General features: G+C 57.5%; 1 protein-coding gene across 6 annotated transcripts in view; it reads left to right on the top strand.

Moving 5' to 3' along the window:
- The window catches only part of PCGF1 (polycomb group ring finger 1), a 37,348-nt gene extending 20,967 nt beyond the window's left edge, over positions 1 to 16,381 (top strand). For 5 of the 6 annotated variants that reach the window (XM_073657905.1, XM_073657886.1, XM_073657912.1 and 2 more), the window contains 3 exons: positions 5,185 to 5,271; positions 7,792 to 7,872; positions 16,175 to 16,381. In XM_073657905.1, coding sequence (XP_073514006.1) covers positions 5,185 to 5,271; positions 7,792 to 7,872; positions 16,175 to 16,222 — 216 coding nt within the window. In that variant the 3' untranslated portion in view covers positions 16,223 to 16,381. The remainder of the gene's footprint in view (positions 1 to 5,184; positions 5,272 to 7,791; positions 7,873 to 16,174) is intronic. The other variant, XM_073657890.1, reaches the window with a different exon arrangement.
- Positions 16,382 to 25,050: the final 8,669 nt, after the last annotated feature.

Raw genomic sequence — 25,050 nt, forward strand, 5'->3', positions numbered from 1 at the left:
CCCTCGCCTCCGATCCCTCACAGTCGCTGCTCTCCCCCCGATGCCCCTCGCCTCCGATCCCTCAGTCGCTGCTCTCCCCCGATGCCCCTCGCCTCCGATCCCTCACAGTCGCTGCTCTCCCCCGATGCCCCTCGCCTCCGATCCCTCACAGTCGCTGCTCTCCCCCGATGCCCCTCGCCTCCGATCCCTCACAGTCGCTGCTCTCCCCCGATGCCCCTCGCCTCCGATCCCTCACAGTCGCTGCTCTCCCCCGATGCCCCTCGCCTCCGATCCCTCACAGTCGCTGCTCTCCCCCGATGCCCCTCGCCTCCGATCCCTCACAGTCGCTGCTCTCCCCCGATGCCCCTCGCCTCCGATCCCTCACAGTCGCTGCTCTCCCCCGATGCCCCTCGCCTCCGATCCCTCACAGTCGCTGCTCTCCCCCGATGCCCCTCGCCTCCGATCCCTCACAGTCGCTGCTCTCCCCCGATGCCCCTCGCCTCCGATCCCTCACAGTCGCTGCTCTCCCCCGATGCCCCTCGCCTCCGATCCCTCACAGTCGCTGCTCTCCCCCGATGCCCCTCGCCTCCGATCCCTCACAGTCGCTGCTCTCCCCCGATGCCCCTCGCCTCCGATCCCTCACAGTCGCTGCTCTCCCCCGATGCCCCTCGCCTCCGATCCCTCACAGTCGCTGCTCTCCCCCGATGCCCCTCGCCTCCGATCCCTCACAGTCGCTGCTCTCCCCCGATGCCCCTCGCCTCCGATCCCTCACAGTCGCTGCTCTCCCCCGATGCCCCTCGCCTCCGATCCCTCACAGTCGCTGCTCTCCCCCGATGCCCCTCGCCTCCGATCCCTCACAGTCGCTGCTCTCCCCCGATGCCCCTCGCCTCCGATCCCTCACAGTCGCTGCTCTCCCCCGATGCCCCTCGCCTCCGATCCCTCACAGTCGCTGCTCTCCCCCGATGCCCCTCGCCTCCGATCCCTCACAGTCGCTGCTCTCCCCCGATGCCCCTCGCCTCCGATCCCTCACAGTCGCTGCTCTCCCCCGATGCCCCTCGCCTCCGATCCCTCACAGTCGCTGCTCTCCCCCGATGCCCCTCGCCTCCGATCCCTCACAGTCGCTGCTCTCCCCCGATGCCCCTCGCCTCCGATCCCTCACAGTCGCTGCTCTCCCCCGATGCCCCTCGCCTCCGATCCCTCACAGTCGCTGCTCTCCCCCGATGCCCCTCGCCTCCGATCCCTCACAGTCGCTGCTCTCCCCCGATGCCCCTCGCCTCCGATCCCTCACAGTCGCTGCTCTCCCCCGATGCCCCTCGCCTCCGATCCCTCACAGTCGCTGCTCTCCCCCGATGCCCCTCGCCTCCGATCCCTCACAGTCGCTGCTCTCCCCCGATGCCCCTCGCCTCCGATCCCTCACAGTCGCTGCTCTCCCCCGATGCCCCTCGCCTCCGATCCCTCACAGTCGCTGCTCTCCCCCGATGCCCCTCGCCTCCGATCCCTCACAGTCGCTGCTCTCCCCCGATGCCCCTCGCCTCCGATCCCTCACAGTCGCTGCTCTCCCCCGATGCCCCTCGCCTCCGATCCCTCACAGTCGCTGCTCTCCCCCGATGCCCCTCGCCTCCGATCCCTCACAGTCGCTGCTCTCCCCCGATGCCCCTCGCCTCCGATCCCTCACAGTCGCTGCTCTCCCCCGATGCCCCTCGCCTCCGATCCCTCACAGTCGCTGCTCTCCCCCGATGCCCCTCGCCTCCGATCCCTCACAGTCGCTGCTCTCCCCCGATGCCCCTCGCCTCCGATCCCTCACAGTCGCTGCTCTCCCCCGATGCCCCTCGCCTCCGATCCCTCACAGTCGCTGCTCTCCCCCGATGCCCCTCGCCTCCGATCCCTCACAGTCGCTGCTCTCCCCCGATGCCCCTCGCCTCCGATCCCTCACAGTCGCTGCTCTCCCCCGATGCCCCTCGCCTCCGATCCCTCACAGTCGCTGCTCTCCCCCGATGCCCCTCGCCTCCGATCCCTCACAGTCGCTGCTCTCCCCCGATGCCCCTCGCCTCCGATCCCTCACAGTCGCTGCTCTCCCCCGATGCCCCTCGCCTCCGATCCCTCACAGTCGCTGCTCTCCCCCGATGCCCCTCGCCTCCGATCCCTCACAGTCGCTGCTCTCCCCCGATGCCCCTCGCCTCCGATCCCTCACAGTCGCTGCTCTCCCCCGATGCCCCTCGCCTCCGATCCCTCACAGTCGCTGCTCTCCCCCGATGCCCCTCGCCTCCGATCCCTCACAGTCGCTGCTCTCCCCCGATGCCCCTCGCCTCCGATCCCTCACAGTCGCTGCTCTCCCCCGATGCCCCTCGCCTCCGATCCCTCACAGTCGCTGCTCTCCCCCGATGCCCCTCGCCTCCGATCCCTCACAGTCGCTGCTCTCCCCCGATGCCCCTCGCCTCCGATCCCTCACAGTCGCTGCTCTCCCCCGATGCCCCTCGCCTCCGATCCCTCACAGTCGCTGCTCTCCCCCGATGCCCCTCGCCTCCGATCCCTCACAGTCGCTGCTCTCCCCCGATGCCCCTCGCCTCCGATCCCTCACAGTCGCTGCTCTCCCCCGATGCCCCTCGCCTCCGATCCCTCACAGTCGCTGCTCTCCCCCGATGCCCCTCGCCTCCGATCCCTCACAGTCGCTGCTCTCCCCCGATGCCCCTCGCCTCCGATCCCTCACAGTCGCTGCTCTCCCCCGATGCCCCTCGCCTCCGATCCCTCACAGTCGCTGCTCTCCCCCGATGCCCCTCGCCTCCGATCCCTCACAGTCGCTGCTCTCCCCCGATGCCCCTCGCCTCCGATCCCTCACAGTCGCTGCTCTCCCCCGATGCCCCTCGCCTCCGATCCCTCACAGTCGCTGCTCTCCCCCGATGCCCCTCGCCTCCGATCCCTCACAGTCGCTGCTCTCCCCCGATGCCCCTCGCCTCCGATCCCTCACAGTCGCTGCTCTCCCCCGATGCCCCTCGCCTCCGATCCCTCACAGTCGCTGCTCTCCCCCGATGCCCCTCGCCTCCGATCCCTCACAGTCGCTGCTCTCCCCCGATGCCCCTCGCCTCCGATCCCTCACAGTCGCTGCTCTCCCCCGATGCCCCTCGCCTCCGATCCCTCACAGTCGCTGCTCTCCCCCGATGCCCCTCGCCTCCGATCCCTCACAGTCGCTGCTCTCCCCCGATGCCCCTCGCCTCCGATCCCTCACAGTCGCTGCTCTCCCCCGATGCCCCTCGCCTCCGATCCCTCACAGTCGCTGCTCTCCCCCGATGCCCCTCGCCTCCGATCCCTCACAGTCGCTGCTCTCCCCCGATGCCCCTCGCCTCCGATCCCTCACAGTCGCTGCTCTCCCCCGATGCCCCTCGCCTCCGATCCCTCACCGTCGCTGCTCTCCCCCGATGCCCCTCGCCTCCGATCCCTCACCGTCGCTGCTCTCCCCCGATGCCCCTCGCCTCCGATCCCTCACCGTCGCTGCTCTCCCCCGATGCCCCTCGCCTCCGATCCCTCACCGTCGCTGCTCTCCCCCGATGCCCCTCGCCTCCGATCCCTCACCGTCGCTGCTCTCCCCCGATGCCCCTCGCCTCCGATCCCTCACCGTCGCTGCTCTCCCCCGATGCCCCTCGCCTCCGATCCCTCACCGTCGCTGCTCTCCCCCGATGCCCCTCGCCTCCGATCCCTCACCGTCGCTGCTCTCCCCCGATGCCCCTCGCCTCCGATCCCTCACCGTCGCTGCTCTCCCCCGATGCCCCTCGCCTCCGATCCCTCACCGTCGCTGCTCTCCCCCGATGCCCCTCGCCTCCGATCCCTCACCGTCGCTGCTCTCCCCCGATGCCCCTCGCCTCCGATCCCTCACCGTCGCTGCTCTCCCCCGATGCCCCTCGCCTCCGATCCCTCACCGTCGCTGCTCTCCCCCGATGCCCCTCGCCTCCGATCCCTCACCGTCGCTGCTCTCCCCCGATGCCCCTCGCCTCCGATCCCTCACATCACTATTCTCTTCTGATTCTCCTTGCCTGTGGTCCCTCACGAAAGCTGCTCTTCTCCCAACTCCCCTTGTCGTTGATTACTCACTGCCGCTGCTCCTCCTCCAGCACCCCTCTCCTCTGATAGGTGACCGAGGCCGCTCTCCCCCTTCCCCGCCTCTGATAGGTGACCGAGGCCGCTTTCCCCCTTCCCCGCCTCTGATAGGTGACCGAGGCCGCTCTCCCCCTTCCCCGCCTCTGATAGGTGACCGAGGCCGCTCTCCCCCTTCCCCGCCTCTGATAGGTGACCGAGGCCGCTCTCCCCCTTCCCCGCCTCTGATAGGTGACCGAGGCCGCTCTCCCCCTTCCCCGCCTCTGATAGGTGACCGAGGCCGCTCTCCCCCTTCCCCGCCTCTGATAGGTGACCGAGGCCGCTCTCCCCCTTCCCCGCCTCTGATAGGTGACCGAGGCCGCTCTCCCCCTTCCCCGCCTCTGATAGGTGACCGAGGCCGCTCTCCCCCTTCCCCGCCTCTGATAGGTGACCGAGGCCGCTCTCCCCCTTCCCCGCCTCTGATAGGTGACCGAGGCCGCTCTCCCCCTTCCCCGCCTCTGATAGGTGACCGAGGCCGCTCTCCCCCTTCCCCGCCTCTGATAGGTGACCGAGGCCGCTCTCCCCCTTCCCCGCCTCTGATAGGTGACCGAGGCCGCTCTCCCCCTTCCCCGCCTCTGATAGGTGACCGAGGCCGCTCTCCCCCTTCCCCGCCTCTGATAGGTGACCGAGGCCGCTCGTCCCCCCTTCCCCGCCTCTGATAGGTGACCGAGGCCGCTCGTCCCCCCTTCCCCGCCTCTGATAGGTGACCGAGGCCGCTCGTCCCCCCTTCCCCGCCTCTGATAGGTGACCGAGGCCGCTCGTCCCCCCTTCCCCGCCTCTGATAGGTGACCGAGGCCGCTCGTCCCCCCTTCCCCGCCTCTGATAGGTGACCGAGGCCGCTCGTCCCCCCTTCCCCGCCTCTGATAGGTGACCGAGGCCGCTCTCCCCCTTCCCCGCCTCTGATAGGTGACCGAGGCCGCTCTCCCCCCTTCCCCGCCTCTGATAGGTGACCGAGGCCGCTCTCCCCCCTTCCCCGCCTCTGATAGGTGACCGAGGCCGCTCTCCCCCCTTCCCCGCTCTCTTACCCTCGCCCGCTCTCTTGCCCTCTCCCTCATACTGTCCCCTCACATCTCTTTACAGCACAAATATGTCAGATGTTCGGTCCGCTCAGAGATCCGTCACCTACGCAGAGTCCTCGCTCACCGCCTTGGGGCGCCATTTCCACAGGTAATAAGCCGACATGTGATACCGCGCAGCATTTGCAGGCGTCCTGCGGGTGTGGGGAGAAGCTGCAGAGCGAGCGGCGCCGGTGATGGACGTGTTAGTGGCGCTGTCAGCGGGGGCGTCTGGCGGGGTCCTGCTCTTCTCCATCCCGCTGCTCCTCTGTTCCCTGACTTTATAAATCCCACAGATGTGGCCTCTTATTACTGCTAGTTCATATGGACTGTCAAGGGGGTGTGGCTCACTGGTAATAATGCAGAGCAGCCAGAAGACACGCCCACAGAAAATCCTATGAGCCACGCCCACTTAGTAATGATCATACGAATTAGCCATGCGTACAAAGACCAAAACTGTCTGGAGGATTTATAAAAAGCCGGCAAAATAATATATGGGCTCAAACCCTACCATCATCATCATCAGTGGCTGCATGACCGCCCTGCACCTCAGTCTCTGGATGGATGACGGGGGGGGGTCTCTGGATGGCGGGATAGGGAGGGTCTCTGGATGGCGGGATAGGGGGGGTCTCTGGATGGCGGGATAGGGGGGGTCTCTGGATGGCGGGATAGGGGGGGTCTCTGGATGGCGGACGGGGGGGTCTCTGGATGGCGGACGGGGGGGGGTCTCTGGATGGCGGACGGGGGGGGTCTCTGGATGGCGGACGGGGGGGGGTCTCTGGATGGCGGACGGGGGGGGTCTCTGGATGGCGGACGGGGGGGGTCTCTGGATGGCGGACGGGGGGGGTCTCTGGATGGCGGACGGGGGGGGGTCTCTGGATGGCGGACGGGGGGGGGTCTCTGGATGGCGGACGGGGGGGGTCTCTGGATGGCGGACGGGGGGGTCTCTGGATGGCGGACGGGGGGGTCTCTGGATGGCGGACGGGGGGGGTCTCTGGATGGCGGACGGGGGGGGTCTCTGGATGGCGGGATAGGGGGGAGTCTCTGGATGGCGGGATAGGGGGGAGTCTCTGGATGGCGGGATAGGGGGGAGTCTCTGGATGGCGGGATAGGGGGGAGTCTCTGGATGGCGGCGGGGGGTCTCTGGATGACGGGGGGGGTCTCTGGATGGCGGGATAGGGGGGAGTCTCTGGATGGCGGGATAGGGGGGGGTCTCTGGATGGCGACGGGGGAGGTCTCTGGATGGCGGACGGGGGGGGTCTCTGGATGGCGGACGGGGGGGGTCTCTGGATGGCGGACGGGGGGGGTCTCTGGATGGCGGACGGGGGGGTCTCTGGATGGCGGACGGGGGGGGTCTCTGGATGGCGGACGGGGGGGGTCTCTGGATGGCGGACGGGGGGGGGTCTCTGGATGGCGGACGGGGGGGGGTCTCTGGATGGCGGACGGGGGGGGGTCTCTGGATGGCGGACGGGGGGGGGGTCTCTGGATGGCGGACGGGGGGGGGTCTCTGGATGGCGGACGGGGGGGGGTCTCTGGATGGCGGACGGGGGGGGGTCTCTGGATGGCGGACGGGGGGGGTCTCTGGATGGCGGACGGGGGGGGTCTCTGGATGGCGGACGGGGGGGGGTCTCTGGATGGCGGACGGGGGGGGTCTCTGGATGGCGGGATAGGGGGGAGTCTCTGGATGGCGGGATAGGGGGGAGTCTCTGGATGGCGGGATAGGGGGGAGTTTCTGGATGGCGGGGGGGGTCTCTGGATGGCGGGGGGGGGTCTCTGGATGGCGGGATAGGGGGGAGTCTCTGGATGGCGGGATAGGGGGGAGTCTCTGGATGGCGGGATAGGGGGGAGTCTCTGGATGGCGGGATAGGGGGGAGTCTCTGGATGGCGGGATAGGGGGGAGTCTCTGGATGGCGGGATAGGGGGGGTCTCTGGATGGCGGCGGGGGGTCTCTGGATGGCGGACGGGGGAGGTCTCTGGATGGCGGGATAGGGGGGAGTCTCTGGATGGCGGGATAGGGGGGAGTCTCTGGATGGCGGGATAGGGGGGGTCTCTGGATGGCGGGATAGGGGGGAGTCTCTGGATGGCGGGATAGGGGGGAGTCTCTGGATGGCGGGATAGGGGGGAGTCTCTGGATGGCGGGATAGGGGGGGTCTCTGGATGGCGGCGGGGGGTCTCTGGATGGCGGACGGGGGAGGTCTCTGGATGGCGGGCGGGGGGTCTCTGGATTGCGGACGGGGGAGGTCTCTGGATGGCGGGATAGGGGGGTCTCTGGATTGCGGACGGGGGAGGTCTCTGGATGGCGGGATAGGGGGGTCTCTGGATTGCGGACGGGGGAGGTCTCTGGATGGCGGGATAGGGGGGTCTCAGGATGGCGGACGGGTGGGGTCTCTGGATGGCGGGGGAATTTCCAGTTCTCATGTCACTTTGCATCTTCGTTCATTTAGAATAATCCATTAACCCTTTTGTTTCTGGAAGCTTCTGACTGCAGCATTTATTCCGCCCCACCTGCCATTCCTGCACAGCTCTGTATATAGTCATGTAGGAGGAGCTGGCGCCTCCAGTCTATGTATTAGGAGGTGGGGGATGGGTACGGGGCGCTGATGACGAGGTCTCCACATCCTCTTCTGCTCAGGTTCATCTGATGATTGACAGCGCCCACCTCCCAGATCACATGACCATGAAGCAGCTGTGGCTGACGCACTGGTATGGGAAGGTGAGCCCCCTGTCCACGGCGTGTGTGTGTGACCCCCCCATGTACCGTGTGTGTGTGACCCCCCCCATGTACCGTGTGTGTGTGTGTGTGTGTGTGACCCCCATGTACCGTGTGTGTGTGTGTGTGACCCCCATGTACCGTGTGTGTGTGTGTGTGACCCCCATGTACCGTGTGTGTGACCCCCATGTACCGTGTGTGTGACCCCCATGTACCGTGTGTGTGACCCCCATGTACCGTGTGTGTGTGTGTGTGTGACCCCCATGTACCGTGTGTGTGTGTGTGTGACCCCCATGTACCGTGTGTGTGTGTGTGTGACCCCCATGTACCGTGTGTGTGTGTGTGTGACCCCCATGTACCGTGTGTGTGTGTGTGTGACCCCCATGTACCGTGTGTGTGTGTGTGTGACCCCCATGTACCGTGTGTGTGTGTGACCCCCATGTACCGTGTGTGTGTGTGACCCCCATGTACCGTGTGTGTGTGTGACCCCCATGTACCGTGTGTGTGTGTGACCCCCATGTACCGTGTGTGTGTGTGACCCCCATGTACCGTGTGTGTGTGTGACCCCCATGTACCGTGTGTGTGTGTGACCCCCATGTACCGTGTGTGTGTGTGACCCCCATGTACCGTGTGTGTGTGTGTGACCCCCATGTACCGTGTGTGTGTGTGTGACCCCCATGTACCGTGTGTGTGTGTGTGACCCCCATGTACCGTGTGTGTGTGTGTGACCCCCATGTACCGTGTGTGTGTGTGTGACCCCCATGTACCGTGTGTGTGTGTGTGACCCCCATGTACCGTGTGTGTGTGTGTGACCCCCATGTACCGTGTGTGTGTGTGTGACCCCCATGTACCGTGTGTGTGTGTGTGACCCCCATGTACCGTGTGTGTGTGTGTGTGACCCCCATGTACCGTGTGTGTGTGTGTGTGACCCCCATGTACCGTGTGTGTGTGTGTGTGACCCCCATGTACCGTGTGTGTGTGTGTGTGACCCCCATGTACCGTGTGTGTGTGTGACCCCCATGTACCGTGTGTGTGTGTGACCCCCATGTACCGTGTGTGTGTGTGACCCCCATGTACCGTGTGTGTGTGTGACCCCCATGTACCGTGTGTGTGTGTGACCCCCATGTACCGTGTGTGTGTGTGACCCCCATGTACCGTGTGTGTGTGTGTGTGGCCCCCATGTACCGTGTGTGTGTGTGTGGCCCCCATGTACCGTGTGTGTGGCCCCCATGTACCGTGTGTGTGGCCCCCATGTACCGTGTGTGTGTGTGTGTGGCCCCCATGTACCGTGTGTGTGTGTGTGTGGCCCCCATGTACCGTGTGTGTGTGTGTGGCCCCCATGTACCGTGTGTGTGGCCCCCATGTACCGTGTGTGTGGCCCCCATGTACCGTGTGTGTGTGTGTGGCCCCCATGTACCGTGTGTGTGTGTGGCCCCCATGTACCGTGTGTGTGTGTGGCTCCCATGTACCGTGTGTGTGTGTGGCCCCCATGTACCGTGTGTGTGTGTGTGGCCCCCATGTACCGTGTGTGTGACCCCCATGTACCGTGTGTGTGTGTGGCCCCCATGTACCGTGTGTGTGTGTGGCCCCCATGTACCGTGTGTGTGTGTGGCCCCCATGTACCGTGTGTGTGTGTGGCCCCCATGTACCGTGTGTGTGTGGCCCCCATGTACCGTGTGTGTGTGTGTGTGTGTGTGTGTGTGTGTGTGACCCCCATGTACCGTGTGTGTGTGTGACCCCCATGTACCGTGTGTGTGTGTGGCCCCCATGTACCGTGTGTGTGTGTGACCCCCATGTACCGTGTGTGTGGCCCCCATGTACCGTGTGTGTGTGTGTGTGTGGCCCCCATGTACCGTGTGTGTGTGTGTGGCCCCCATGTACCGTGTGTGTGTGTGTGTGGCCCCCATGTACCGTGTGTGTGTGTGTGTGGCCCCCATGTACCGTGTGTGTGTGTGTGTGTGGCCCCCATGTACCGTGTGTGTGTGTGTGTGGCCCCCATGTACCGTGTGTGTGTGTGGCCCCCATGTACCGTGTGTGTGTGTGGCCCCCATGTACCGTGTGTGTGTGTGTGGCCCCCATGTACCGTGTGTGTGTGTGTGTGTGGCCCCCATGTACCGTGTGTGTGTGTGTGTGTGGCCCCCATGTACCGTGTGTGTGTGTGTGTGGCCCCCATGTACCGTGTGTGTGTGTGTGTGGCCCCCATGTACCGTGTGTGTGTGGCCCCCATGTACCGTGTGTGTGTGTGTGTGTGGCCCCCATGTACCGTGTGTGTGTGTGTGTGGCCCCCATGTACCGTGTGTGTGTGTGGCCCCCATGTACCGTGTGTGTGTGGCCCCCATGTACCGTGTGTGTGTGGCCCCCATGTACCGTGTGTGTGTGTGGCCCCCATGTACCGTGTGTGTGTGGCCCCCATGTACCGTGTGTGTGTGGCCCCCATGTACCGTGTGTGTGTGGCCCCCATGTACCGTGTGTGTGTGTGGCCCCCATGTACCGTGTGTGTGTGTGTGGCCCCCATGTACCGTGTGTGTGTGTGGCCCCCATGTACCGTGTGTGTGTGTGGCCCCCATGTACCGTGTGTGTGTGTGGCCCCCATGTACCGTGTGTGTGGCCCCCATGTACCGTGTGTGTGTGGCCCCCATGTACCGTGTGTGTGTGGCCCCCATGTACCGTGTGTGTGTGTGTGTGGCCCCCATGTACCGTGTGTGTGTGTGTGTGGCCCCCATGTACCGTGTGTGTGTGTGTGTGGCCCCCATGTACCGTGTGTGTGTGTGTGTGGCCCCCATGTACCGTGTGTGTGTGTGTGGCCCCCATGTACCGTGTGTGTGTGTGTGGCCCCCATGTACCGTGTGTGTGTGTGTGGCCCCCATGTACCGTGTGTGTGTGTGTGGCCCCCATGTACCGTGTGTGTGTGTGTGTGGCCCCCATGTACCGTGTGTGTGTGTGTGGCCCCCATGTACCGTGTGTGTGTGTGGCCCCCATGTACCGTGTGTGTGTGTGGCCCCCATGTACCGTGTGTGTGTGTGGCCCCCATGTACCGTGTGTGTGTGTGTGGCCCCCATGTACCGTGTGTGTGTGTGTGGCCCCCATGTACCGTGTGTGTGTGTGTGGCCCCCATGTACCATGTGTGTGGCCCCCATGTACCATGTGTGTGGCCCCCATGTACCATGTGTGTGGCCCCCATGTACCGTGTGTGTGTGGCCCCCATGTACCGTGTGTGTGTGGCCCCCATGTACCGTGTGTGTGGCCCCCATGTACCGTGTGTGTGTGTGTGTGGCCCCCATGTACCGTGTGTGTGTGTGTGGCCCCCATGTACCGTGTGTGTGTGTGGCCCCCATGTACCGTGTGTGTGTGTGTGGCCCCCATGTACCGTGTGTGTGTGTGGCCCCCATGTACCGTGTGTGTGTGTGGCCCCCATGTACCGTGTGTGTGTGTGTGTGGCCCCCATGTACCGTGTGTGTGTGTGTGTGGCCCCCATGTACCGTGTGTGTGTGTGTGTGGCCCCCATGTACCGTGTGTGTGTGTGTGTGGCCCCCATGTACCGTGTGTGTGTGTGTGTGGCCCCCATGTACCGTGTGTGTGTGTGTGTGGCCCCCATGTACCGTGTGTGTGTGTGGCCCCCATGTACCGTGTGTGTGTGTGGCCCCCATGTACCGTGTGTGTGTGTGTGTGTGGCCCCCATGTACCGTGTGTGTGTGTGTGTGGCCCCCATGTACCGTGTGTGTGTGTGTGTGTGGCCCCCATGTACCGTGTGTGTGTGTGTGTGGCCCCCATGTACCGTGTGTGTGTGTGTGTGGCCCCCATGTACCGTGTGTGTGTGTGTGTGGCCCCCATGTACCGTGTGTGTGTGTGTGTGGCCCCCATGTACCGTGTGTGTGTGTGTGGCCCCCATGTACCGTGTGTGTGTGTGTGGCCCCCATGTACCGTGTGTGTGTGGCCCCCATGTACCGTGTGTGTGTGTGTGGCCCCCATGTACCGTGTGTGTGGCCCCCATGTACCGTGTGTGTGGCCCCCATGTACCGTGTGTGTGGCCCCCATGTACCGTGTGTGTGGCCCCCATGTACCGTGTGTGTGGCCCCCATGTACCGTGTGTGTGGCCCCCATGTACCGTGTGTGTGGCCCCCATGTACCGTGTGTGTGGCCCCCATGTACCGTGTGTGTGGCCCCCATGTACCGTGTGTGTGGCCCCCATGTACCGTGTGTGTGGCCCCCATGTACCGTGTGTGTGGCCCCCATGTACCGTGTGTGTGTGTGTGTGTGGCCCCCATGTACCGTGTGTGTGTGTGTGTGGCCCCCATGTACCGTGTGTGTGTGTGGCTCCCATGTACCGTGTGTGTGTGTGGCCCCCATGTACCGTGTGTGTGTGTGTGGCCCCCATGTACCGTGTGTGTGTGTGTGGCCCCCATGTACCGTGTGTGTGTGTGACCCCCATGTACCGTGTGTGTGTGTGACCCCCATGTACCGTGTGTGTGTGTGACCCCCATGTACCGTGTGTGTGTGTGGCCCCCATGTACCGTGTGTGTGTGTGGCCCCCATGTACCGTGTGTGTGTGTGGCCCCCATGTACCGTGTGTGTGTGTGGCTCCCATGTACCGTGTGTGTGTGTGGCCCCCATGTACCGTGTGTGTGTGTGTGGCCCCCATGTACCGTGTGTGTGTGTGTGGCCCCCATGTACCGTGTGTGTGTGTGACCCCCATGTACCGTGTGTGTGTGTGACCCCCATGTACCGTGTGTGTGTGTGGCCCCCATGTACCGTGTGTGTGTGTGGCCCCCATGTACCGTGTGTGTGTGTGGCCCCCATGTACCGTGTGTGTGTGTGGCCCCCATGTACCGTGTGTGTGTGTGGCCCCCATGTACCGTGTGTGTGTGTGGCCCCCATGTACCGTGTGTGTGTGTGGCCCCCATGTACCGTGTGTGTGTGTGGCCCCCATGTACCGTGTGTGTGTGTGGCCCCCATGTACCGTGTGTGTGTGTGTGTGTGGCCCCCATGTACCGTGTGTGTGTGTGTGTGTGGCCCCCATGTACCGTGTGTGTGTGTGTGGCCCCCATGTACCGTGTGTGTGTGTGGCCCCCATGTACCGTGTGTGTGTGTGTGTGTGGCCCCCATGTACCGTGTGTGTGTGTGTGTGGCCCCCATGTACCGTGTGTGTGGCCCCCATGTACCGTGTGTGTGGCCCCCATGTACCGTGTGTGTGGCCCCCATGTACCGTGTGTGTGGCCCCCATGTACCGTGTGTGTGTGTGTGGCCCCCATGTACCGTGTGTGTGTGTGTGGCCCCCATGTACCGTGTGTGTGTGTGGCCCCCATGTACCGTGTGTGTGTGGCCCCCATGTACCGTGTGTGTGTGTGGCCCCCTCTGTCCACGGCGTGTGTGTGTGTGGCCCCCTCTGTCCACGGCGTGTGTGTGTGTGGCCCCCTCTGTCCACGGCGTGTGTGTGTGTGGCCCCCTCTGTCCACGGCGTGTGTGTGTGTGGCCCCCTCTGTCCACGGCGTGTGTGTGTGTGGCCCCCTCTGTCCACGGCGTGTGTGTGTGTGGCCCCCTCTGTCCACGGCGTGTGTGTGTGTGGCCCCCTCTGTCCACGGCGTGTGTGTGTGTGGCCCCCTCTATCCACGGCGTGTGTGTGTGGCCCCCTCTGTCCACGGTGTGTGTGGCCCCCTCTCTCCACGGTGTGTGTGACCCCCTCTGTCCACGGCGTGTGTGTGTGTGTGGCCCCCTCTGTCCACGGCGTGTGTGTGTGGCCCCCTCTGTCCACGGCGTGTGTGTGTGTGGCCCCCTCTGTCCACGGCGTGTGTGTGTGTGGCCCCCTCTGTCCACGGCGTGTGTGTGTGTGGCCCCCTCTGTCCACGGCGTGTGTGTGTGTGGCCCCCTCTGTCCACGGCGTGTGTGTGTGTGGCCCCCTCTGTCCACGGCGTGTGTGTGTGTGGCCCCCTCTGTCCACGGCGTGTGTGTGTGTGGCCCCCTCTGTCCACGGCGTGTGTGTGTGTGGCCCCCTCTGTCCACGGCGTGTGTGTGTGTGGCCCCCTCTGTCCACGGCGTGTGTGTGTGTGGCCCCCTCTGTCCACGGCGTGTGTGTGTGTGGCCCCCTCTATCCACGGTGTGTGTGGCCCCCTCTCTCCACGGCGTGTGTGTGTGTGTGGCCCCCTCTGTCCACGGCGTGTGTGTGTGGCCCCCTCTGTCCACGGCGTGTGTGTGTGTGGCCCCCTCTGTCCACGGCGTTTGTGTGTGTGGCCCCCTCTGTCCACGGCGTGTGTGTGTGTGGCCCCCTCTGTCCACGGCGTGTGTGTGTGTGGCCCCCTCTGTCCACGGCGTGTGTGTGTGTGGCCCCCTCTGTCCACGGCGTGTGTGTGTGTGGCCCCCTCTGTCCACGGCGTGTGTGTGTGTGGCCCCCTCTGTCCACGGCGTGTGTGTGTGGCCCCCTCTGTCCACGGCGTGTGTGTGTGTGGCCCCCTCTGTCCACGGCGTGTGTGTGTGGCCCCCTCTGTCCACGGCGTGTGTGTGTGTGTGGCCCCCTCTGTCCACGGCGTGTGTGTGTGGCCCCCTCTGTCCACGGCGTGTGTGTGTGGCCCCCTCTGTCCACGGCGTGTGTGTGTGTGTGTGTGGCCCCCTCTGTCCACGGCGTGTGTGTGTGTGTGGCCCCCTCTGTCCACGGCGTGTGTGTGTGTGTGTGGCCCCCTCTGTCCACGGCGTTTGTGTGTGTGGCCCCCTCTGTCCACGGCGTGTGTGTGTGTGGCCCCCTCTGTCCACGGCGTGTGTGTGTGTGGCCCCCTCTGTCCACGGCGTGTGTGTGTGTGGCCCCCTCTGTCCACGGCGTGTGTGTGTGTGGCCCCCTCTGTCCACGGCGTGTGTGTGTGGCCCCCTCTGTCCACGGCGTGTGTGTGTGTGGCCCCCTCTGTCCACGGCGTGTGTGTGTGGCCCCCTCTGTCCACGGCGTGTGTGTGTGGCCCCCTCTGTCCACGGCGTGTGTGTGTGTGTGTGTGGCCCCCTCTGTCCACGGCGTGTGTGTGTGGCCCCCTCTGTCCACGGCGTGTGTGTGTGTGTGTGTGGCCCCCTCTGTCCACGGCGTGTGTGTGTGTGTGGCCCCCTCTGTCCACGGCGTGTGTGTGTGTGTGGCCCCCTCTGTCCACGGCGTGTGTGTGTGTGTGGCCCCCTCTGTCCACGGCGTGTGTGTGTGTGGCCCCCTCTGTCCACGGCGTGTGTGTGTGTGGCCCCCTCTGTCCACGGCGTGTGTGTGTGTGGCCCCCTCTGTCCACGGCGTGTGTGTGTGGCCCCCTCTGTCCACGGTGTGTGTGGCCCCCTCTCTCCACGGTGTGTGTGGCCCCCTCTCTCCACGGTGTGTGTGGCCCCCTCTGCCCACGGCGTGTGTGTGTGTGTGGCCCCCTCTGTCCACGGCGTGTGTGTGTGTGGCCCCCTCTGTCCACGGCGTGTGTGTGTGTGGCCCCCTCTGTCCACGGCGTGTGTGTGTGTGGCCCCCTCTGTCCACGGCGTGTGTGTGTGTGGCCCCCTCTGTCCACGGCGTGTGTGTGTGGCCCCCTCTGTCCACGGCGTGTGTGTGTGTGGCCCCCTCTGTCCACGGCGTGTGTGTGTGTGGCCCCCTCTGTCCACGGCGCGTGTGTGTGTGGCCCCCTCTGTCCACGGCGTGTGTGTGGCCCCCTCTGTCCACGGCGTGTGTGTGTGTGGCCCCCTCTGTCCACGGCGTGTGTGTGTGTGTGTGTGTGGCCCCCTCTGTCCACGGCGTGTGTGTGTGTGTGGCCCCCTCTGTCCACGGCGTGTGTGTGTGTGTGGCCCCCTCTGTCCACGGCGTGTGTGTGTGTGTGGCCCCCTCTGTCCACGGCGTGTGTGTGTGTGTGGCCCCCTCTGTCCACGGCGTGTGTGTGTGTGTGGCCCCCTCTGTCCACGGCGTGTGTGTGTGTGTGGCCCCCTCTGTCCACGGCGTGTGTGTGTGTGTGGCCCCCTCTGTCCACGGCGTGTGTGTGTGTGTGGCCCCCTCTGTCCACGGCGTGTGTGTGTGTGTGGCCCCCTCTGTCCACGGCGTGTGTGTGTGTGTGGCCCCCTCTGTCCACGGCGTGTGTGTGTGTGGCCCCCTCTGTCCACGGCGTGTGTGTGTGTGGCCCCCTCTGTCCACGGCGTGTGTGTGGCCCCCTCTGTCCACGGCGTGTGTGTGGCCCCCTCTGTCCACGGCGTGTGTGTGTGTGTGTGTGGCCCCCTCTGTCCACGGCGTGTGTGTGTCCCCCATGTGCCTGGTGTGACCCCCATCCCCTGTCCACGGCATGTGTGTGGCCCCTACTCACGTCTCCTGCTTGTCTTTCAGCCCGCACCCCTGGTTCTGTCCTACAGCGTGAAGGAGAAGAGGAGGTGACCCAGGGCCCGGGGCCCCGCGCTCTGCTGACTCACACTGTACATAGAAGCCTTTCCTCTGCTCCGGGGGGCTCCGCACCTCATGGCCCCCACTGACTATTTCTAAAGGGAAAAGTTTATTTTATGATTTATTTAATTAATAAAATACAGTTGCCACAAATCTGACTTCTGGGGTCCTGAATATTGGAGGGGCATGGGACTGAATGTGAGGGGCAGCGTACCATGTGGGGGCTCAGGGCTGGATGTGGAGGGTGGGATGTAGCATGTGGGGGGTGGTTTAATAAGAACTTGCACTGGCTGTGCGGCTTAAGTCTTATGAGCAACAGGCTCCAGTGACAAACAGTACAGTTTCCTTATCAGCACAGCAGCTCACAGTCCTCCCAGTAGTACAGGACAGCACAGTACTAATGCAAAGGCACATTAATGAGCACAGCATTCTTTACAGCACAGTGGTATGGAGGAGGGGGTGAGGGTTTGCTGAGGGAGATGATCCCTGTGACACCATTTCTTCCAGTCCTTATCTTTCTGCCTGACAGCTGCTAGTTCAGGAACTCTACTTGACCTGTGCTTAGCTTCACTCCTGACTTGAATCCTTTTCACTTGCAGGGGCGCTTCTGTGAGATACATAACACACACACCACCTTTCTCTTCGACTCCAGCCAGACAGTAAACAACTTCTCCACAATCTCCCTGGGGCTCTGCTAAAACACTCCCCTTCTCCTGTGACTGTATTAACCCCTCTAGTTGCTGGATGCTTCTGGAGCACAACACTTCCTGTCTCATGTGCTTGTGTTACATCCAATAGTTGCTGAATGCTTTCAAAGCAACAGAACTACTTCTGCATGTCACATGGACCATGTGCGAGGGTGGCATCAGGCTGAAAGGACTGGTGGTGATTATATGTGATCTGTGATATGTCCTCTAGATGGAGATATCGGGCTGGTGATTATATGTGATCTGTGATATGTCCTCTAGATGGAGATATCGGGCTGGTGATTATATGTGATCTGTGATATGACCTCTAGATGGTGACATCGGGCTGGTGATTATATGTGATCTGTGATATGACCTCTAGATGGAGACATCGGGCTGGTGATTATATGTGATCTGTGATATGACCTCTAGATGGTGACATCGGGCTGGTGATTATATGTGATCAGTGATATGACCTCTAGATGGAGACATCGGGCTGGTGATTATATGTGATCTGTGATATGACCTCTAGATGGAGACATCGGGCTGGTGATGGAAAAACCAGGGGAGGAGTCCTGAGGAGATAATTTGCATATTCCCACTGCATTTTGGGGTAAGTGAAGAGTCTCCGCGAGCTCAAAGAACACTGGATTTTGGCTGTTGGAGCTGGAAAGAGGACATCAGTAAACAGCGCGCCTGCCGGCACACGCATATTGAAGCTTTTTTCACTGTTTTCAGAACATTAACAGTAAGAACATGGAAGAGTCCAGGAGCCATTTGGTGAGCTGCATATCCTGCTACATGTTCACAGACTTGCCAGTGGAAAAGCCAAACTTCACATGCCAGAAATGCAAGCTTGTGTCCCTCTTGGAGGAAAAGTTGCGAAATCTAGAAGAGAGGTTAACTTCCTTGAAAATCATTAAGGAAGGTGAAGAGTTCTTAGACAGAGCAGAATTATCTCTTCATGATTCAGAAAGAGAAGAAATTCTCTCTGCACCTGAGGAAACAGAGGAATGGAAGCATGTGACCCACAGAAGCAGGAGGATCGAGAGGCAGTCAGCAGCCATACTGCTCAGGAACCAGTACCAGGCTCTCTCGCAGGAGAACCATGAAGAAATACAGCAAGATAAGACTTTGCCAGCAATGAATAACCTTGTAAGCCCTCAGAATCCTCCTGGATGGAGAAAGAAGAATGTTGTGAAGAAAAAACGGAGAGTGGTGGTCATGGGGGATTCCCTGTTAAGAGGAACAGAGGCCGCTATCTGCAGACCAGACATAACCTCAAGAGAAATGTGCTGTCTTCCAGGAGCAAAAATTACAGATGTGTCTGACAGGATATCAAGACTCTTCAGACCTACAGATCACTACCCATTCCTGCTAATACATGTGGGGACAAATGACACCGCAAGAAAGGACCTGGAAACCATCTGCAGTGACTTTGAAGACTTAGGCAAGAAAGTGAAAGAATTGGGAGCGCAGGTGGTCTTCTCATCCATCCTCCCAGTGGATGACCATGGAACAATGAGGTGGAATAAGATTCTACAGGTGAACAACTGGCTACGTCGATGGTGCCGTCAACAAGGATTTGGATTTCTGGATCACGGAATGAATTACCTATACGATGGACTACTTGCTAGAGATGGGGTGCACCTTACGAAGACTGGAAAACATGTATTTGGAAGTCGCCTTGCTGCACTCATCAGGAGAGCTTTATACCAGAACAATGTGGGAAGGGAAGCAAAAGGCCAGAAAAAGCCATACAGCTGACAAATACTATTGAGATCTCTGCTACTGGAAGTGGAAAGGAAGAACAAAGACAAAACAATTTAAATAATAAAAATATGGGAGGAAGAGAAACCAATCACAAACTAAAATGTTTTTATACAAATGCACAAAGCATGGGCAACAAACAAGGAGAATTGGAACTACTAATGCAGGAAAAGGAATATGATGTCATTGGAATCACTGAAACTTGGTGGGACGATACACATGATGGGAATAAAAGGCTAAAAGGATACAACTTATTTGCAAGAAACAGACTTGATAAACGAGGAGGAGGTGTTGCATTGTATGTTAGAAAAGCGAATATCTGCACAGAGATCGAAGCTTCAGAGACTGGGAGTTCTGTGGGAACTGTCTGGGTAAGAATACAAGGAGAGAACAACGGAAAGGACACCATTGTAGGCATTTACTACAGGCCACCTGGGCAACCTGAAGATATGGATGAACTCTTTATGTATCAAATGACCAAGTTCTCCAAAAAATATGACGTAGTGGTCATGGGAGATTTCAACTATCCAGACATTTGTTGGGAATCTCTCTCAAGTAAAACTAACAGGTCAAGCAAATTCTTATCCTCTCTTGCTGACAACTTTATCTTCCAAAAGGTAGGGGAGAAAACAAGGGGATCTGCTACTTTGGATCTAATCCTTATAAACAGGGAGGAAATGGTTGAGGAGGTAAAGGTGGCTGGGACCCTAGGAGGCAGCGATCATGCTATTATAGAATTTTGGATAACTAGAGGAGGAAGACATGTGAAGACTCAAACTTCAAGGTTAGATTTTAGAAAGGCAGATTTTAAGAGACTCAGAAAGAGAATAGGAGGGATCCAATGGCTGCATGTCCTTAAGGACAAAAATGTCCAGGAAGGATGGGAAATTTTTAAAAATGAGATTCTCAAAGCACAATCGTTAACAATCCCGAAAAGTAGGAAGAACGGGAAGCATTTAAGGAAACCAGGATGGATGAACACAGAACTTAAACACATGCTAAAAAGAAAGAAAGAAATGTTTATCAAATGGAAAGAGGGAGGCATATCTAAAGAAGATTATAATGCAGTCTGCAGAACCTGTAGGGCACGTATCAGGTTAGCTAAAGCTGACAATGAATTATGGCTTGCAAGAGATGTCAAAAGCAATAAAAAAGGATTTTGGGGGTATGTCAAAAGTAAAAGAAAAGTCAAAGATGCTATAGGATTTTTACAGGATGAAAATGGAGAAATGGTAAGAAAGGATGTTGAGAAGGCCGAACTTTTTAATTCCTATTTTGCATCTGTTTTCTCTCAGAAAGAAAATGTAACATCAACTGATCTTCACTGTCCTTTTAAAGGAATAGAGGAATCCAAGTTATCTGTAAACAGAAAGATTGTGAGGGAATATTTAGCTAACATAAATGAGTTCAAGTCTCCAGGTCCAGATGAATTACACCCCAGAGTACTGAAGGAGATCGTAGAAGAAATTTTAGAACCACTCTCCATAATCTTTGAAAATTCTTGGAAAACAGGAGAAGTCCCAGAAGACTGGAGAAGAGCAAATGTTCCTATCTTCAAAAAGGGGAAGAAGGTGGACCCAGGGAACTATAGGCCGGTGAGTCTGACTTCTATACCAGGAAAGATCTTTGAACAAATTATTAAACAACATGTATGTAAGTACCTGGATAAGAATGAAGTGATTAACCAGAGTCAGCATGGGTTTGTAACTAACAAGTCATGTCAGACTAACTTAATTTCCTTCTATGACAGAATCACTGACTGGGTGGATCAGGGAAATGCTGTAGATATAGTATATCTTGACTTCAGCAAAGCATTTGACAAAGTATCTCACACCATCCTTATTGAAAAAATGACCAAGTATGCAATGGACCAGGCAACTGTTAGGTGGATTCATAACTGGCTTAGTGATCGGACTCAAAGGGTGGTTGTAAATGGCTTCACATCCAGCTGGATGAATGTCTCAAGTGGGATACCACAGGGCTCTGTCCTGGGACCTGTATTGTTCAACATCTTTATCAATGATTTAGATGAAGGAATTGAGGGTAAACTGATTAAATTTGCTGATGACACGAAGCTAGGAGGGATAGCTAATACTAGAGAAGAGAGAGAGAGGATTCAAAAAGACCTAAATAAACTGGAGCAGTGGGCAGCAACCAACAGAATGGTTTTTAACAGGGAAAAATGCAAAGTACTACATCTGGGCAATAAAAATGAAAAAAGCATATACAGAATGGGAGGAATAGAGCTAAGCAACAGTACATGTGAAAAAGACTTATGTTCAGTCTATGATCTATTAGTATACCTGAGTCAACAGTGTGATGCAGCAGCAAAAAAGGCAAATACAATTCTGGGATGTATTAACAGAAGCATACAGTCTAGATCACGTGAAGTCATTATCGGTCTTTACTCCTCTTTGGTCAGACCTCATCTGGAATACTGTGTACAGTTTTGGGCACCACATTTTAAAAAAGACATAGACAAACTGGAGCAAGTTCAGAGAAGAGCGACCAGAATGGTGACTGGTCTGCAAACCATGTCCTATGAGGAACGGTTGCAGGATTTGGGAATGTTTAGCTTGTAAAAAAGAAGACTGAGAGGAGACTTAATAGCTGTCTACAAATATGTCAAGGGCTGTCACATTGTAGAAGGATCATCTTTATTCTCATTTGCACAAGGAAAGACTAGAAGCAATGGGATGAAACTAAATGGGAGGAGACACAGATTAGATATTAGAAAAAACTTTTTGACAGTTAGGGTGATTAATGAGTGGAACAGGCTGCCACGAGAGGTGGTGAGTTCCCCTTCAATGGACGTCTTCAAACAGAGGCTGGACAGACATCTGTCTGAGATGATCTAGTGAATCCTGCTTTGAGCAGGGGGTTGGACCAGATGACCCAGGAGGTCCCTTCCAACTCTACCATTCTATGATTCTATGATTATATGTGATATGACCTCTAGATGGAGACATCGGGCTGGTGATTATATGTGATCTGTGATATGACCTCTAGATGGAGACATCGGGCCGGTGATTATATGTGATCTGTGATATGTCCTCTAGATGGAGACATCGGGCTGGTGATTATATGTGATCTGTGATATGACCTCTAGATGGTGACATCGGGCTGGTGATTATATGTGATCAGTGATATGTCCTCTAGATGGAGACATCGGGCTGGTGATTATATGTGATCTGTGATATGACCTCTAGATGGAGACATCGGGCCGGTGATTATATGTGATCTGTGATATGTCCTCTAGATGGAGACATCGGGCTGGTGATTATATGTGATAAGTCCTCTAGATGGAGACATCGGGCTGGTGATTATATGTGATCTGTGATATGACCTCTAGATGGAGACATCGGGCTGGTGATTATATGTGATCTGTGATATGACCTCTAGATGGAGACATCGGGCTGGTGATTATATGTGATCTGTGATATGTCCTCTAGATGGTGACATCGGGCTGGTGATTATATGTGATCAGTGATATGTCCTCTAGATGGAGACATCGGGCTGGTGATTATATGTGATCTGTGATATGACCTCTAGATGGAGACATCGGGCCGGTGATTATATGTGATCTGTGATATGTCCTCTAGATGGAGACATCGGGCTGGTGATTATATGTGATCTGTGATATGACCTCTAGATGGAGACATCGGGCTGGTGATTATATGTGATCTGTGATATGTCCTCTAGATGGAGACATCGGGCTGGTGATTATATGTGATCTGTGATATGACCTCTAGATGGAGACATCGGGCTGGTGATTATATGTGATCAGTGATATGTCCTCTAGATGGAGACATCGGGCTGGTGATTATATGTGATCTGTGATATGTCCTCTAGATGGAGACATCGGGCTGGTGATTATATGTGATCTGTGATATGACCTCCTAGATGGAGACATCGGGCTGGTGATTATATGTGATCTGTGATATGACCTCTAGATGGAGACATTGGGCTGGTGATTATATGTGATCTGTGATATGTCCTCTAGATGGTGACATCGGGCTGGTGATTATATGTGATCAGTGATATGTCCTCTAGATGGAGACATCGGGCTGGTGATTATATGTGATCTGTGATATGACCTCTAGATGGAGACATCGGGCTGGTGATTATATGTGATCTGTGATATGTCCTCTAGATGGAGACATCGGGCTGGTGATTATATGTGATCTGTGATATGACCTCTAGATGGAGACATCGGGCTGGTGATTATATGTGATCAGTGATATGTCCTCTAGATGGAGACATCGGGCTGGTGATTATATGTGATCTGTGATATGTCCTCTAGATGGAGACATCGGGCTGGTGATTATATGTGATCTGTGATATGACCTCCTAGATGGAGACATCGGGCTGGTGATTATATGTGATCTGTGATATGACCTCTAGATGGAGACATTGGGCCGGTGATTATATGTGATCTGTGATATGACCTCTAGATGGAGACATCGGGCCGGTGATTATATGTGATCTGTGATATGACCTCTAGATGGAGACATCGGGCTGGTGATTATATGTGATCAGTGATATGTCCTCTAGATGGAGACATCGGGCTGGTGATTATATGTGATCTGTGATATGTCCTCTAGATGGAGACATCGGGCTGGTGATTATATGTGATCTGTGATATGACCTCCTAGATGGAGACATCGGGCTGGTGATTATATGTGATCTGTGATATGACCTCTAGATGGAGACATTGGGCTGGTGATTATATGTGATCTGTGATATGTCCTCTAGATGGAGACATCGGGCCGGTGATTATATGTGATCTGTGATATGACCTCTAGATGGAGACATCGGGCTGGTGATTATATGTGATCTTTGATATGACCTCTAGATGGAGACATCGGGCTGGTGATTATATGTGATCTTTGATATGACCTCTAGATGGAGACATCGGGCCGGTGATTATATGTGATCTGTGATATGTCCTCTAGATGGAGACATCGGGCTGGTGATTATATGTGATCTTTGATATGACCTCTAGATGGAGACATCGGGCTGGTGATTATATGTGATCTGTGATATGACCTCTAGATGGAGACATCGGGCTGGTGATTATATGTGATCTGTGATATGTCCTCTAGATGGAGACATCGGGCTGGTGATTATATGTGATCTGTGATATGACCTCTAGATGGAGACATCGGGCCGGTGATTATATGTGATCTGTGATATGTCCTCTAGATGGTGACATCGGGCTGGTGATTATATGTGATCTGTGATATGACCTCTAGATGGAGACATCGGGCTGGTGATTATATGTGATCAGTGATATGTCCTCTAGATGGAGACATCGGGCTGGTGATTATATGTGATCTGTGATATGTCCTCTAGATGGAGACATCGGGCTGGTGATTATATGTGATCTGTGATATGACCTCTAGATGGAGACATCGGGCTGGTGATTATATGTGATCTGTGATATAACCTCTAGATGGAGACATCGGGCTGGTGATTATATGTGATCTGTGATATAACCTCTAGATGGAGACATCGGGCTGGTGATTATATGTGATCTGTGATATGACCTCTAGATGGAGACATCGGGCTGGTGATTATATGTGATCTGTGATATGACCTCTAGATGGAGACATCGGGCTGGTGATTATATGTGATCTGTGATCTGTCCTCTAGATGGAGACATCGGGCTGGTGATTATATGTGATCTGTGATCTGTCCTCTAGATGGAGACATCGGGCTGGTGATTATATGTGATCTGTGATATAACCTCTAGATGGAGACATCGGGCTGGTGATTATATGTGATCTGTGATATGACCTCTAGATGGAGACATCGGGCTGGTGATTATATGTGATCTGTGATATAACCTCTAGATGGAGACATCGGGCTGGTGATTATATGTGATCAGTGATATGTCCTCTAGATGGAGACATCGGGCTGGTGATTATATGTGATCTGTGATATGTCCTCTAGATGGAGACATCGGGCTGGTGATTATATGTGATCTGTGATATGTCCTCTAGATGGTGACATCGGGCCGGTGATTATATGTGATCAGTGATCTGTCCTCTAGATGGAGACATCGGGCCGGTGATTATATGTGATCTGTGATATGACCTCTAGATGGTGACATCGGGCTGTGATTATATGTGATCAGTGATATGTCCTCTAGATGGTGACATCGGGCCGGTGATTATATGTGATCAGTGATCTGTCCTCTAGATGGAGACATCGGGCTGGTGATTATATGTGATCTGTGATATGACCTCTAGATGGAGACATCGGGCTGGTGATTATATGTGATCTGTGATATGACCTCTAGATGGTGACATCGGGCTGGTGATTATATGTGATCAGTGATATGTCCTCTAGATGGAGACATCG

Source organism: Phyllobates terribilis, unplaced genomic scaffold, assembly GCF_046119375.1.
Source record: "Phyllobates terribilis strain yellow unplaced genomic scaffold, ASM4611937v1 Scaffold_1__5_contigs__length_1240528914, whole genome shotgun sequence".
Classification (NCBI taxonomy): Eukaryota; Metazoa; Chordata; class Amphibia; order Anura; family Dendrobatidae; genus Phyllobates; species Phyllobates terribilis.